This window comes from Melanerpes formicivorus, unplaced genomic scaffold, assembly GCF_026170545.1.
Source record: "Melanerpes formicivorus ecotype bairdi unplaced genomic scaffold, bMelFor1.0.p_v2 SCAF_44, whole genome shotgun sequence".
Classification (NCBI taxonomy): domain Eukaryota; kingdom Metazoa; phylum Chordata; class Aves; order Piciformes; family Picidae; genus Melanerpes; species Melanerpes formicivorus.
The window spans coordinates 2,223,652-2,239,893 of NW_027142396.1; the positions used below are offsets into that span (position 1 = coordinate 2,223,652).

A 16,242-nucleotide genomic window follows, 5' to 3' on the forward strand; every position below is an offset into this window, starting at 1 on the left:
TTCTCTTCTCTTCTCTTCTCTTCTCTTTAGTGGTGTGTGTATCTGAATCCTCACAGCATTAGTGGTCAAAGCTAGAGAGTTCTAATTTTATTTTAATTTTTTATGTATTTTATATTTTGTCATTCTTCTGGGTCCCTTCAGATTTTATATCGTGTATTCCAGAGGGGCAGTGTGGAAGGTTGGCAGGTATTTTCTGTGATCTTTTTATTGGAGCGCTGCTTCTGTTTACATAGTTGATTTTTTTCATCTGTTTTCACTGAACTGTGAGTTGAAGAGACAGTAGGACCAAGCGAATACCAGCATCCTGTGAGCTAGCCTCTGCTTGAGGCTGTCACAGAAATACAGCCTTAAAGGAAAATATATCTATAGTTGTTCACTGCTGAAACTGAAGGAATATTGAATTTTTAAATTCAGGAACAACTTAGGATCATTACAGAAGGGGAAAAAAACCTTTTGGAACAAGAACGTTTAATTGTTCAGTATCAGTAGAACTGGAGCAAAACCCCTAAAAATTGGTTTTGCTGGAAGCAAGAATTCGAAAATCTTTTGTTTACATCCTGTTGATCAGCTCTAGGCACTGAACTTTCTAGTTCAGTTTTGTTTTTCTTTTATAAAGCTAGTCAGTCTATGTGTTACTCTGCAGTTACCTGCAGTTATGTAGAGGATTTTCTAGCAGGTTGGATATTTTCTCTTGGTTTTGGTTTGGTTTGTTTAAGGCCTGTGTACACTGTGATGCTTTTTAAGTGTGTCAGTTTTATGCTGTGGACTCCTTTTGTGTATGACAAACTGTATTGTGAAGGATCCTATTGATAGTTATATTAAGCACAAGAGGATATGTTCTGTGTTTCTTAGCATTTTTCTAAGTAAAGCAGTGTCTGAAAATTGTGTGTATGACTCAGGTTTGTTTCTGGAACCTGTGCAGGTTGAAACATCTGTGTAGTCAACATTCTCAGCTTCTAATTTTCACCCTGCACTCTTTACTAACTGAAGCCAGCTGACCTACCTGGTGATGACTTGGGCTTGCAATCTCTGAAATTTTGAATTACCAATCACTGAAAATCTACCAAATGATGAGTTATAACTTGTAATTTGAATTTACATCTATCTGTCTATCTATCTATCTATCTATCTATCTATCTATCTATCTATCTATCTATCTATCATCAGGAGGAGACTTGATGGGGTGCTTGGTGCCATGGTTTAGTTGTTTAGGTGGGTTGGATTGGTTGATGGGTTGGATGCGATGATCTTGAAGGTCTCTTCCAACCTGTTCTGTTCTGTTCTGTTCAATTCTACAATGAAAATGCTCTACCATCAAAACTGGAAGCATTTTGGAATGGGCTGCCCAGGGAGGTGGTGGAGTCACCATCACTGGAGGTGTTTAGGAAGAGACTGGATGGGGTGCTTGGTGCCATGGTTTAGTTGATTAGATAGTGTTGGATGGTAGGTTGGACTTGATGATCTCAAAGGTCTTTTCCAACCTGGTTAATTCTATTCTATTCTATTCTATTCTATTCTATTCTATTCTATTCTATTCTATTCTATTCTATTCTATTCTGTTCTGTTCTGTTCTGTTCTGTTCTGTTCTGTTCAATTCTACAATGAGAATGCTCTACCATCCAAACTGTGGAAGTATTTTGGAATGGGCTGCCCAGGGAGGTGGTGGAGTCAGAATCACTGGAGGTGTTTAGGAAGAGTCTGGATGGGGTGCTTGGTGCCATGGTTTAGTTGATTATATAGTGTTGGATGATAGGTTGGACTTGATGATCTCAAAGGTCTCTTCCAACCTGGTTAATTCTATTCTATTCTATTCTATTCTATTCTATTCTATTCTATTCTATTCTATTCTATTCTATTCTATTCTATTCTATTCTATTCTATTCTATTCTATTCTATTCTATTCTATTCTATTCTATTCCCTTCCCTTCCCTTCCATTCCATTCCATTCCATTCCATTCCATTCCATTCTTCTATTCTATTCTATTCTATTCTATTCTATTCTATTCTATTCTATTCTATTCTATTCTATTCTATTCTATTCTATTCTATTCTATTCTATATCATTATTTTTGGAAAAGTTGATTGTCTCTAAATTGTTTTGGATATCTTTTTAGGTTACACTAGCACTTTTACTTGTTGCCATTGATCATTTTATAGTTATGTTAACCTTTGTGCTATGAATGGGTTTGTAGTTGCTATGCAACATTTTACTCTGCTTTGGGGACTGCCAGGATTTTGTGAGGTAAAGATATCCTCGGTGTGTACATCTTACATTTTTTGATCACATAACATCACTCAATGAGTGAAATCATGGATCCACTTTCAATCTCAGTACCTTCATAGGGCCACAGACTTCCCCCAAAGATTTTTTTTTTTAGATGTAGTTTAAGGTAGTGTGGTGGGTTGAGACAACCCTCCTAGAAATTATGGGGAATTACCCCGAAATAAATGACCAGACTAGCTCAGTTGGTTTGAAAAGCAGAATGAAGCTATATTTACAAAGTAAGCAAAACTCAGAAGTATAAAATGCAATGCATATGTACAAAATATATATGCATATATTTACAATTTAGAAACAGCACAGGGATCCCCTTGAATTGCTCCCAGACCCCTCTGGACAGTTCAGGGTGGCTGCTCAACCTTTCTTCTCTCACCCTCCCCTCACCATCCCACCCTTCCCAGTCCCTTCTGAGTACCTCACAGACACAGCTCTCAGTGTGCACTTGCAGCCCACAAAGCCAATCAGATCCTGGGCTGCATCAGGAGAAGTGTGGCTAGCAGGTCGAGGGAGGTGATCCTCCCCCTCTACTCAGCCCTGGTGAGACCCCACCTGGAGTACTGTGTCCAGTTCTGGAGCCCCTATTACAAGAGGGACGTGGAGGTGCTGGAAGGTGTCCAGAGAAGGGCCACAAGGATGATCAGAGGGCTGGAGCACCTCTCCTATGAGGACAGATTGAAGGAGTTGGGGCTGTTCAGTCTGGAGAAGAGAAGGCTCCCAGGTGACCTCATTGTGGCCTTCCAGTATCTGAAGGGGGCCTACAAGAAGGCTGGGGAGGGACTTCTCAGGATCTCAGGTAGTGATAGAACTAGGGGGAATGGAATGAAGCTGGAGGTGGGGAGATTCAGGCTAGGTGTGAGAAGGAAGGTCTTCACCATGAGAGTGGTGAAACCCTGGAATGGGTTGTCCAGGGAGGTGGTTGGGGCCCCGTCCCTGGAGGTGTTTAAGAGCAGGCTGGATGAGGCTGTGGCCAGGCTGATCTAGTGTGGGGTGTTTGTTGCCCATGGCAGGGGGGTTGGAACTAGATGATCCTTGTGGTCCCTTCCAACCCTGAACGATACTATGATACTATGATCCAGTATATGCCAGCTGAATGTCAGGAAAGAGCTAAGGGAGCCAGCCATACAAGCTGCAAAGAGAAAGAAGTGAAAAGAGCCAGAAATGTTTATGCAGCTAACTTTTATCCTTATTAGCAAAGCCAATGGAGTGATGTAGATGAATCAGTTGTTATTACTTTGCATCCAATGGTAATTTATTTACCTTTTTGCTCAAGGATGTCCAGAAAGTTCCTATTCTTGTTTATAATTAAGCTACCATGGGTTAGCTGTTTGGGTGGGTTGGATTGGTTGATGGGTTGGATGCGATGATCTTGAAGGTCTCTTCCAACCTGGTTTGGTTTGGTTTATTCTAAATACCAGCTCCAAACCATAGCAGGTAGCTTTGTCTTTGTAGATACAGTATATTTTGAATGAAATAATAATGGAGGAAAAGTATCAAGCCATTAGACTAAAATTCAGAGTATGGAACATATTTAAATGTTGTTTACTTCCTAAATAAACAGGAAATAGGTTTTAGCTGGTTACAATAATATAAATCCAAGACACAATACATGCTAACCAGAGTTATCCTCAGGTTGCTCTTACAGTCTTTATGTTTTGATCAGCTATTTACAGATCAAGTGTTCAACTTCCATGCATTGCCTCAAATGCTTTCTCATTTTCTGATCGAGAAAATGTGTACTTTTTCTACTTTCTCCTTCAAATCTCTGATGTTTCATCTCTTCTCTTTTCCCCAAGTCCCTGTTTTGCTCTGCCATGCCCTCTGAAGTGCTTATGCTTCCTTCTGGCTTGACAAATATTAGTGCTCTGACAATTTTGATTTTTTGAATTTACTTGTGTTTTTTTTAACCAGGCATTGGCTTTCAAATTAGGGAACCAAGTAGGTGTTTAATAGCCCCATTTTATTTATCAGAGTCACAGAATGTTTGCAGGGTCTTATTTTCTTCATGATCTTCCATACAAGTGTTCATATTTCGTAGTTTTAACAGGATGTGATTGAAGAAAGCTTTGTGATTCTTGGAGTAGCTTCAAAACTTTGGTTAATCGGAGGAGACAGACTGGCATATGTGTGTCTCAGGTTATTTAAAACAGACTGTTAATTGCATTGCAAAACATTAGGCATAAAAAGAGACAAAATTCAGTGTTTAAACAGCCTACATCTAATCAGAATTAGACAGCTGCCTGAGTGAGAGGAGCTGTGCATTGTAGAGTGCCCCCCTCATCTTGTATTGCAATTTGTTCAGTATGCTTTTATTTCAGAGTTGAAAATGTAGTACGCTGAACTGGGCAAGCTTTTACCGTGTATTTTACAAGCAGTGTCTTGTTTAAGGTGTTAATAGAATGCATGTTCTGTATTTTAGTCTCAGCAGAAAACCTGGAGAAGAGCTTGAAGCATATGGAGCAGCAACTCCAACAGCTTGAGAAGGATTTGCAGACTTTTCCCGTTCCTGAAGATAAGCACGATAAGTTTGTGGCAAAAATGTCAATATCCTTTGGAACAGACTCTTTAAAAAATTCTATGATCAAAAGTAATTTAACTGCATTGCCAGAAAGTTTAAATTTCTGTGCATAACTTCTGTCTAGTCTGTAGAATTTATGTGTGAAAAATGCAGTGCTTTTTTTTCCATCAAGAACCAAATGCATGAAGAGTTATAAAAGAATCATTGGTACTGGTAGAATAGAATGGAATAGAATAGAATAGAATAGAATAGAATAGAATAGAATAGAATAGAATAGAATAGAATAGAATAGAATAGAATAGAATAGAATAGAATAGAATAGAATAGAACAGAACAGGTTGGAAGAGACCTTCAAGATCATATTGTCCAACCTATCACCCAACACCACCCAACCAACTAAACCATGCAACCAAGCACCCTGTCAAGTCTTCTCCTGAACACCTCCAGCGATGGCAACTCCACCACCTCCCCGGGCAGCCCATTCCAGTGGCCTATCACTCTCTCTGTCTAAAATTTCCTCCTAACCTCCAGCCTGCTCCCCTGGCGCAGCCTGAGACTGTGTCCTCTTGTTCTGGTGCTGGCTGCCTGGGAGAAGAGACCAACCTCTGCCTGTCTGCAACCTCCCTTCAGGTAGTTGTAGACAGCAATAAGGTCACCCCTGAGTCTCCTCCAGGCTAAGCAGCCCCAGCTCCCTCAGCCTCTCCTCATAGGGCTTGTGGAAGAATGAGGCAAAAAATGCTTACTGTCAGGCTTGACACTGTGTATACATTTATTAATGTAGTGAAAAAGTATTTAGAATAAGAATATTAAGCACTGCACTTTAGTGTTAAAGAAGTTTTTATGTGAGACTATCTTAGAAAAAGATGTCCTGTGTTTACTTGTTCTCTGATGCATGCATTATCACAGTGAGTGTTTTTGTAGAGGCATTCACAAACCCCCAAACTTTTTTTATTTCAGAAATGAGATTCATAGCATGGGAAAGCTGCTTTCTGGTCTCACTTCTCCAAATTTGCTTTCATCTTTTTTTCTTATTATTTCTGATTTCTTCCAAATCCTGCAGCCAGCGTCACTGCCTGTCTCTCTCACAAAAAAGCCTTGTGACATGAAGATACTTAATTAAAGCAGAAAAAACCCAGCCTTTCACCTAAACCTCCCTACCAGATGATGGTCATATATGCTTGACACTGAGACTAATCTGGAAGCTGAAGCAGCAGATACAGAGGCAGGTTGAAATTTTCTCTGCAGGCACAGTTAGGTTATTACCTAGCTGGAAGACTACTTTGTTATGTACAAAGGCAGGGGGACTCAGGAGACATTTCCCTTGATTAATCTCATACTGTTGAATAAAAGATGGCAAGGAACCCTGAGGCCAAGTGGATATACTGGTTCTTAGTACATTAGGGCCAGTTTTCTCTTTGGTAGACTAGCTGCTACCAAAGTGTTTACAACTTACCTTTAGGCCTTCTCTGGACTCTGTGGGTTATCTGTAACCTTTCAATATTGTTGGTGAGGTTGTTGTGGTGGTGGTGTTGTTGCTGGCTTTTTTATTCCAGCACAATGTGTTTTTGAGAGATATGTTTGAGCCTACCAGCGTGGTGTGTCTCTTTAGTACAAAAAGTATGTTTGTCCCTGAAGAAACCAATAGCATAATAAGAGAACTAAGAGAGTCCTGAAGGCAAAAAAGGAAAACATTATATAGGAAGTTAGAGGAAAACATATCCATGATAACATTCTTAGAAATATTGCTAGCACTATATGAACTCTGTGTTTGGTTAAGAAAATGGTGTGTAGCCTAGGAAGTTAAGAATGGGATGCACTTGTTAAGAAATTGAGCCTATGAAAAAGGTAAGACTATTAATGCAGAATAGTTATGGTGCTGGCACTTAAAATACTTCATTAACCTTTGCATTTTTAAGCTGATGATTAGGGTTTGAAGTAACAGATAATTTAGTGCACAGCTATCTTTGGAGGTGTGGTTATAAAACTTCCATACCTATAAAACATCTATGAAAGAAATTAGCAAAATTCAGTTGAGAATGAGCAAAGAACAGCCTGAAAAAACTGGCTTCACTTAAGGAAGAGAGCACACAAAAGATAGGCTGAGGAATAATATACACTTCTGTGCTAATGTTAAGAGCCTTATGAGGTACATGGGATACCAAGCCTTGTGAGGACAGACTGAGGGAGCTGGGATTGCTTAGCCTGGAGAGGAGGAGACTCAGGGGTGACCTTATTGCTCTCTACAACTACCTTAAGGGAGGTTGTAGACAGGTGGAGGTTGGTCTCCTCCCAGGCAACCAGCACCAGAACAAGAGGACACAGTCTCAAGCTGCACCAGGGGAGGTTTAGGCTGAAGGTCAGGAGGATGTTCTACACAGAGAGAGTGATTGCCCATTGGAATGGACTGCCCAGGGAGGTGGTGGAGTCACCATCATTGGAGGTGTTCAGGAGGAGACTTGATTGGGTGCTTGGCTGCATGGTTTAGTTGATTAGGTGGTGTTGGATGAAAGGTTGGACGCCATGATCTTGAAGGTCTCTTCTAACCTGGTCTATTCTATTCTATTCTAATTTCGTTTTGGTACTGCTGACTTACTGGACATTTCTGAAACTTGATGTCAGGAAGGTTATAAATTACATTTCATAGTATCATAGTACCATTCAGGGTTGGAAGGGACCATAAGGATCATCTAGTTCCAACCCCCCTGCCATGGGCAGGGACACCTCACACTAGATCAGGCTGGCCAGAGCCTCATCCAGCCTGGTCTTAAACACCTCCAGGGACGGGGCCTCAACCACCTCCCTGGACAACCCATTCCAGGCTTTTACCACTCTCATGGTGAAGAACCTGCTCCTCACGTCCAGCCTGGATCTCCCCACCTCCAGCTTCATTCCATTCCCCCTAGTCCTATCACTACCTGATTTAAGACAATAAGCCACAGTTGTTGTGAAAAGTTAAAATCTAATCAATGTCAGTGTAGAGGTGGACTTTGTTGATAAATACCATAACTTTTCTAAGGTTTCAAATTCTATCCCTACTGACATATGAAGAGCATTAAATCAGTTTACTGATTGCTTAAAAAGCATAACAATCATCTTAAGAAATGCAAAGCAGGATATACACATGGACTTTTTCAAGCATTTTCAAAGCTGTAACCCTGCCAGAGAAGAAGTAGATTCTCAGTGTATGCCAAGAAGATAAGCCATAGCTGTAAAGCAGAATTTGTACTTTGCATTCTCTAGGAAGAGCTTCAGTTGATATTGCTGTGCAATATTTTGAGTGGAAGGACGGTCTGGAATGAAAGAATAAGGTAGATGCTCGGTTTTTAAAGGGAAGATATAAAATAAATAGCAGTACATTTCTAGGAGTAACCAGAAGTCACAAAAGGCTTGGGGGAAAAAATGAACTCAAATATAAACCTCTTGGACTACTGATTCTCACGTGAACTAAAGTAGCCCAAAATCACTAGAGGCATCATGGCTAAAAATAAGTACCTGAGATTTTCCAAAAGGGTTGCAAGGAAGATATGTAAATCTTTCCTTCTCTATTAAGGAAACTGGTGGAGACTAAATAAATGCAGAACAAATATGTGTATGAGTGATAGAATAGGATGGGGGAGAGTCAGTGAGGATTTTGTGAAGAGAAACCATCCCTTACAGACCTATATTTACAGCATGCAGGTAACAGTAGCACAGTGGGTAGAGCATAACTGATTTTCCATGCACTTTTCAACAAAGTATATTAAGACTTCCAAAGAAAGAAATTTCTTAGGTGAAAAGTGGAATGATTATTTTTTCTGGATTAATATCTGGAAAAAGAAAAAAACAACTAAAACCCAAACCCCAAACAGAAACCAGACCCAAAATAACCAGACAAAACCCATTGTGTCAAAAGGGAAAGAGATAGTGGCAGCTGACAAAACAAGCAGATGAAATTCCATGATTGTAGAGTAATAGAACTGGAGGGAGAGAGTTCTGTTAGAAAACCTGAGAAGGACTGCAGTGAAGAGCAAGCCCAAAACAAGTAATTTGCTTTGAAAGACTGTAGCACTCATATGTGAAAAAGCATACTGTATACTTACAGATTTGGCAGAGAATGGTTACAGTGATCTGCAATAGGCAACTGTTTCTGCATAAGGCATGTTTTAATACATGAGGACTCTGAAGGTGGAAAATCAAAAGAGTTAGGGAAATACCGAAGAAAACCCCAAACCTGTAATTTTGCATGCAGGAATAAAGTTACTGTGTCTTATAAATAACCAGGGTTTATCCCATGTAAAATACTGGCCAGCAGTTTAAAATATACTAACAGGAATCTTTTCTTGCACTACAGACAATTAAAGTGTAGCATTTACTTTTGGGATGCAGTAAAAGGCTGAGAATGTAATACATTTCATATAAGTCTTGGACAGTTAGCTAAACATAGTCCATCTGGAGCTATTAAAGAGTAATCCAGAGGTTCCTTTAGCTCGGAAAAAATCACTAACACACGGACTATTAGAAACTAAATGCTCCATCTATTGAATTACCATGCTATACTTGCCAAGCTCCCTTTTTGTTTTCCCTAATCATTGGGTATTGACTGCTGTCAGAAACAAGTGAGGTAAATATTACTCTGAATAAATCAGTACTGGTAAAACCAGCCATGCCATATAATTTCATTGTATTAGATTATTCAAATACGATATTCTGAACTGTAAATATTATGAAGAGGAATAGTTTGCCCTCACCTACTACCTCCCCCAACAGATAGTAACTTCAAAACAGTAAAGTTGCATATGGTTTCTGTAGTCCTGTGAACACACTAATTAAAGAAGCTCACTTTTAGAAGAACAGGAACTTCAATAAATTACGAAGCATAAAAAGGTTTGATGTAAAGGTTAGATAATCCTGCACAGCATGATGAAGCCTGGACCTGTCTTTACTTCTGTTCCTATGACAAGGAAAGCTGAATGATGCTGATGTCTTGAAAAGCATGCAGCTCATGAAAAGAAACCAGCAGGAAATCTGAGAAAGGAAGGATGGTGCTTTGTGGAAATAATTTTTCATCCTGAGTACAATTAGACTCCATGGACAAGCAGGCTATTACATCCTGTCGCTAAATATCACAACCCAAAGGCCCCTAATGAACTGATTAGCATTCCTGTTTCTTTCGGAAGTCAGACACACGCACAGTTGGTGCGCTCCTTTATTGACAAAGTCTATAATTATGAATATTTCTCCTATGTATTAAATTGGGCTGGTTTGTCAGTCATCTTGCATATGCTAGCTGAAAAGAAATTGTAGTCATTGTTACTGTTCTTCGGATTGCTTGAACGGATATTGACCCAGAGCATTGCATTCACGGTGAGAAATGTTTGATGAAAAGCAAAGCGAACAAAATACTTGGGTACATTCAAAAGAGAAGGTTAGTGAGTTTATGTAGAGTATTTAAATTGAACATTGAAAGCTTAATTAAGCAATTGAGTCAGTATGTTCTTTATCAGTCCAGCTCACATCTCATTATTTTGTAAGCAGTAGCTGAGAAACTCTTGACAAGTTTCATCCTACCACTGAACACAATTGTTGATGGTGATTTTTACAGAAGCTTATGGAGCTAGTACTTGCTGCCTTTCAGCTAGGACTAGAGTCCTCTTCTTTTTGATGAGTTCTCTTATTTCTATTTCCTTGTCATTTCAGTTGATTTGTTGACATTGCCGAGAAAACAAAAGGAAGGAACAACACTTACCCAAGTCAGAGCCTGTTTTAAGTCAGGTAGAAGAAACCCATTCCAAGTGCAAGGAGGAGACTGCGTGCTGCCTCTGTGCTATAACTGTCAATTACTTAATCAGCCTTATAGTTTGAACATCCCTCTGTGCAACACAAACAGAAGTCTTTAGGATGTCCTTGCCTCCTAAGGACTTCTGAAAGTTACAGGACATGAGCTTGTAAGGTGAAAGATTTTATGTTGCTTTTTTGGGAGAGGGTCCAAATGTCGACTAGGAGATAGGGCTTTGGCAAACAATGTAAATTTCATGTAAGTGCATAATTCCTTTATAAAGGTCTGGACTTCAGGCATGTATTACAGCCAGCACTGGTTTTGCTCATAATACATGACATAAGCACACTGGATGCAGCAGCTCTGTGTGGTACAAATACACATCTATTTGTTTCAGTATTTTAGAGACAAGTAGGAGTGAGGGTGTCAGGGAAAAGGTATTCCTTGACAAATACTCTTCAGAAGGTACTAATTTAAAAATCTAAACATTTCTGTGTGTTTCTTGAACTATTGTATTCAGAGACAGAAGTTTTCTGTTGAACCTTGCTTATGTATATAAAAAGAAGTCTCTATTTCTAAGACAATTGTAGCTATTTCCCCAAGAACCTAATATACAAAATTCTCAACAGAGCCCTACAGTATTCACACCCTTTGCCTTTTCTAGAAAATAATTTGCTGAAATGCTGGTTTGAAGTGACCTCAAAGTCTTTCTGCACCAGTTTTCATAACAGGTTCCTGTAGTTTTACAGAAACAGTTGCTGGCTACTGCAGAGGCAGTCTCAGTTTGATTTTGAAGATTCTGCTAAAGTATATGCAGCACCTGTGCACCTGTTAATCTTTTAATAATAATAACAATAATAATAATAAAAAAAAACAGGTTGGAAGAGACCTTCAAGACCATCGTGTCCAGCCCATCAACCAATCCAACCCACCCAAACAACTAAACCATGGCACCAAGCACCCCATCAAGTCTCCTCCTGAACACCTCCAATGATGGTGACTCCACCACCTCCTCGGGCAGCCCGTTCCAGTGGCCAATCATTCTCTCTGTATAGAACTTCTTCCTAACATCCAGCCTAAACCTCCCCTGGTGCAGCTTGAGACTGTCCTCTTGTTCTGGTACTGGTTGCCTGGGAGAAGAGACCAACCCCCTCCTGGCTACAACCACCCTTCAGGTAGTTGTAGAGAGCAATAAGGTCACCCCTGAGTCTCCTCCTCTCCAGGCTAAACAACCCCAGCTCCCTCAGCCTCTCCTCATAGGGCTTGTGCTCCAAATCCTTCACCAGCTTTGTTGCCCTTCTCTGGACACGTTCCAGCAAGTCAACATCCTTCCTAAACAGAGGGGCCCAGAACTGGACACAGGACTCGACGTGCAGCCTAACCAGTGCAGTGTACAGGGGCAGAATGACCTCCCTGCTCCTGCTGGCCACACTCTTCTTGATGCAGGCCAGGATGCCATTGACCCTCTTGGCTGCCTGGGCACACTGCAGGCTCATGTTCAGCCTACCATCGACCAGTACCCCAAGGTCCCTCTCTTCCTGGCCACTCTCCAGCCACTCTGACCCCATCCTGTAGCACTGCATGTGGTTGTTGTGGCTGATGTGTTTTGTTCTCATGCAGAATAATATTCCTTTTTCAAGTTTCTACACTTATAAAATAGAATCATAGAATGGTCCAGGTTGGAAGTGACCTCTGAAGGTCTAGTCCAACCTCATCTGCAGTAAGCGGGGGCATCCTGATCTAGATCAGGCTGCCCAGAGCAGCCTGCATTTACTATGTAGGTTAGGTTAGTAGGTTAGGTTAGTTGGTTGGGTGGTGTTGGATGATAGGTTGGACGTGATGATCTTGAAGGTCTATTCCAACCTGCTCTATTCTATTCTATTCTATTCTATTCTATTCTATTCTATTCTATCCTATTCTATTCTATTCTCTGTTGAAAAAGTCATGAATGACAAATATGAAGGTCTTTTAAAGAAATACTTGGTACAGATTAACATCATTAATTATCTGTTCTACTGTAACAGCTGCTCATACTTGGCTTGATACTCTGCACTGTATTTGTATTTTATATGCCACAACAAATTAAAATCAATATAAACTTCAGACAAGCAATTTACTGTTGAAGAGCTGCCATGAATATACAAGACCAAATATTACAGCAGTCAGAAAATTTTGCCACAGGTATTACTTATCTCAGCCTTACATTGCTTTCCTTTTCCTTTAATGAGCAGAATGATAATCTCTAGTCCCATGAGTCCAGAAAGGCAGTCTGTCAAGTGAAACCACTTCAGAAAAAGTTAACAAATACCTAATTTCTTGATTTCCTTTTTGTCCCACCTGTGTTGCAGCTCTGCCCTACTTCTGCCTTCATCCATCCAAAGGCGATGAATTGTGTAGCTGATAATTCATATACATCAACCTGTTCATGGTAATTACAGTTGGGATTGCAGCATTCAGTAGTATTCCCACTTGTATCCAGTTCAGCTAGTGCTGGCTGACAAAAGACATATTTGAGGAAAAAAGGAAGAGGACTTATTAAAAACACCTAAATTGAAGCACAGTCTCAGTAGGATGCCAAGAGCATAGAGGTATCCCACAATACACCAGAAGCAAAACAAAAATCTTAGGATTCATCATGTCTGAAATACTGGATTGTAAAGCATCTTTTCAGCACTGTATTTTGAGTTTAAAATTGTGCATGGGCAAGGGGAGTAATTTTTAATACTACAGTGCTTATATGAACTCTATTAGCATAGCTGTAACTTTAGAATACAATAGAATAGGATATGATAGGATAGAATAGAATAGAATAGAATAGAATAGAATAGAATAGAATAGACCAGGTTAGAAGAGACCTTCAAGATCATCGCGTCCAACCCATCATCCAACACCACCTAATCAACTAAACCATGCCACCAAGCACCCTATCAATATTCCTCCTGAACACCTCCAATGATGGTGACTCCACCACCTCCCCAGGCAGCCCATTCCAATGGGCAATCACTCTCTCTGTATAGAATTTCTTCCTAACATCCAGCCTGAACCTCCCCTGGTGCAGCCTGAGACTGTGTCCTCTTGTTCTGGTGCTGGTTGCCTGGAAGAAGAGACCATCATCTGCTTGTCTACAACCTCCCTTCAGGTAGTTGTAGAGAGCAATAAGGTCTCCCCTGAGCCTCCTCTTCTGCAGGCTAAACAACCCCAGCTCCCTCAGCCTCTCCTCATAGGCCTTGTGCTCCAAATCCTTCACCAACTTCATTGCCCTTCTCTGGACACGTTCCAGCAAGTCAACATCCTTCCTAAACTGAGGGGCCTAGAACTGGACACAGGACTCAAGGTGTGGCCTAACCAGTGCAGTGTACAGGGAGAGAATGACCTCCCTGCTCCTGCTGGCCACACTGTTCCTGATACAGGCCAGATGCCATTGGCCCTCTTGGCTGCCTGGGCACACTGCTGTCTCATGTTCAGCCTAACATCAACCCGTACCTCCAGGTCCCTCTCTGCCTGGCTATGTCTTACAGAGTATCACAGAGAAGTTTTGTTTCTCTCACCTCCTCACCCCCCAGATTTCCTTTTTAGGGTATTCTTGATCCTATTACTCATTTATGAGATGAGCTATGCATTTTATTGGTAATTTAAACTTGTCAGATTTTTTGTTTCCCTTCCTTGAAAGCTAAGGAAAGTTACTGGAATGTTTGGTGCATGGTATTTATACATAGTGACCACAAGACAAATTTATCTTGTTTTCCCACACCTCTCCATCCTGTAGAAATTAACAGCCTTGTTGTTGCAAGAAAATAGTGCCATTTTCCTTAAGTTCTGTTAATGAACTAAGAATCACAGATAATAAATATCCTAATTTGTAGGTTAAAAAAATCCTGCACTGTAGCAGTGCTTGTTTCTAGTTTCACTCAGCATTAATTTTACTGTTTCCTTTTACAGTTGCTTGCTGGTTTGGTTTGGGGTTTTTTTTGTGTGTGTTTGTTTTGTTTTTAAACAGCTGACATTGGTCTCAACTTGTGTTTTGTCACATGTTCTTTCCCATAATCCTTTTCCACTAATTTAATATTTAGGCCATTTTTGCATACTACTTTCCTTGCTGTTGCACCAATAGATTTTGACACCCTTAATAATTTTTAAAGGAAACTCAACTCTGAAGGGTAGTTTCCTATGAGCCTTTTGCATCTTGGGAGCTAAAGGAAGGAGAGAGATTCTGATTTGAAAAGAAAAGTGCATCAGCAACATCAATTCTCTCTGAGCTATGGCTAACTTGTCAACACAGGAAGTCTGAAGTTGCTCATGAGCTTCATCTTGTCAAGTCAGTAGAAAAAAGGAAAGAAGCTCATGTTGGCTATGGAGCCTTGTCAGAAGAAAAGAAAGTCTTGAAATCAAGTTATAGGGGAGATGTACCATTTAAAGTAATCAAACCTAGGCTTCAGTTAGTCCTTTTCTACCAGACTGTCCTAGTGGAGACTGTTCTGCTCTTGCAGATCCAGCTAACTGCCACCATAGTGACGAATTTGAATGTTGTGGTAGTGCATTGTTTCTCCTTTCCTGCATGTGTCCCAGAACAGTATTGTATGCCTCGCTGAAATGCATTGTGCATCACAAAAAGAAACCCATTAACAGCTTATTTGGCATTTTAAAAGCAATGTTAACAAAACACAGTGACATTGAAGAATGAAATTGAGACAGGATTACCCTCTAAACAAAACAAAAACGAGTGCATCAGAAAAAAAAAAGCCCTGAAGAGTGAAAGCAGTCATCCAGCAGTAAATTTTTACTGTGTGTTTTAAACAGCACTGTGGACAAAAATTCTGTTGGTCTAGATTTTCAGGTACTTGATTAAAAATCTTATGCTTTATAAAATGAAGTGGCCAGAGTGCATTTACCTGTAGCACAAAGTATACAAATACAATAAATTCTCTTTTGCAATAGTTGGAGTAAGCAATTGAGAGCAAAGGTAAAATTGCCATTTCTTTTCCTTTGTAGTCATTCCTGCAGCAGGAGAATAATGGAAGGTGAATAATTGTTTAGCAGCTATTCCAGTGAAGTAAACACTTTACAAAGTTGTCCTGCATAAAGAAATGACTACATACAATATTTGTTCTTTGAGCTTCTTTGACAAGTTATACTATAAAGAGAGTTTATTTCCTTTTTTTATGCAGTATTTTGCTGCTGTTTATAAATCTTCTGTCTTTTGTAGATGTGGTTCTATTGTTTTCACCTCTAACTTAATTAAATTGTATTAACATTGCTGATAGTCTTAGAAAAAGCATAAACACCTGATGCAGCTACCAGAAAGAGAAACAAAATGCACTACTCTTGCTACAACAGCATTAAAAGAAAAGTTTCTAAGATAATTTTTTACTTATAGCATTTCTTTATTTTACTCTAATTTGGCTAGGAACAGGGCTGCCCAGGGAGGTGGTGGAGTCACCATCCCTGGAGGTGTTCAAGAGGGGATTGGATGTGGCACTTGGTGCTATGGTTTAGTCATGGGGTCTGTGGTGACAGGTTGGACTTGATGATCTTTAAGGTCCCTTCCAACCTTGGAGAGGAGGAGACTCAGGGGTGACCTTATTGCTCTCTACAACTACCTTAAGGGGGGTTGTAGACAAGCGGATGTTGGTCTCTTCTCCCAGGCAGCCAGCACCAGAACAAAAGGACACAGTCTCAGGCTGCACCAGGGGA

At 40.2% G+C, this 16,242-nt stretch overlaps 1 protein-coding gene across 2 annotated transcripts in view; it reads left to right on the forward strand.

Moving 5' to 3' along the window:
• DIAPH3 (diaphanous related formin 3) overlaps positions 1–16,242 on the forward strand; it is a 326,528-nt gene that overhangs the window by 192,467 nt on the left and 117,819 nt on the right. For both annotated transcript variants that reach the window (XM_068158905.1, XM_068158906.1), the window contains one exon: positions 4,698–4,822. In XM_068158905.1, the coding sequence (XP_068015006.1) occupies positions 4,698–4,822 (125 nt within the window). The remainder of the gene's footprint in view (positions 1–4,697; positions 4,823–16,242) is intronic.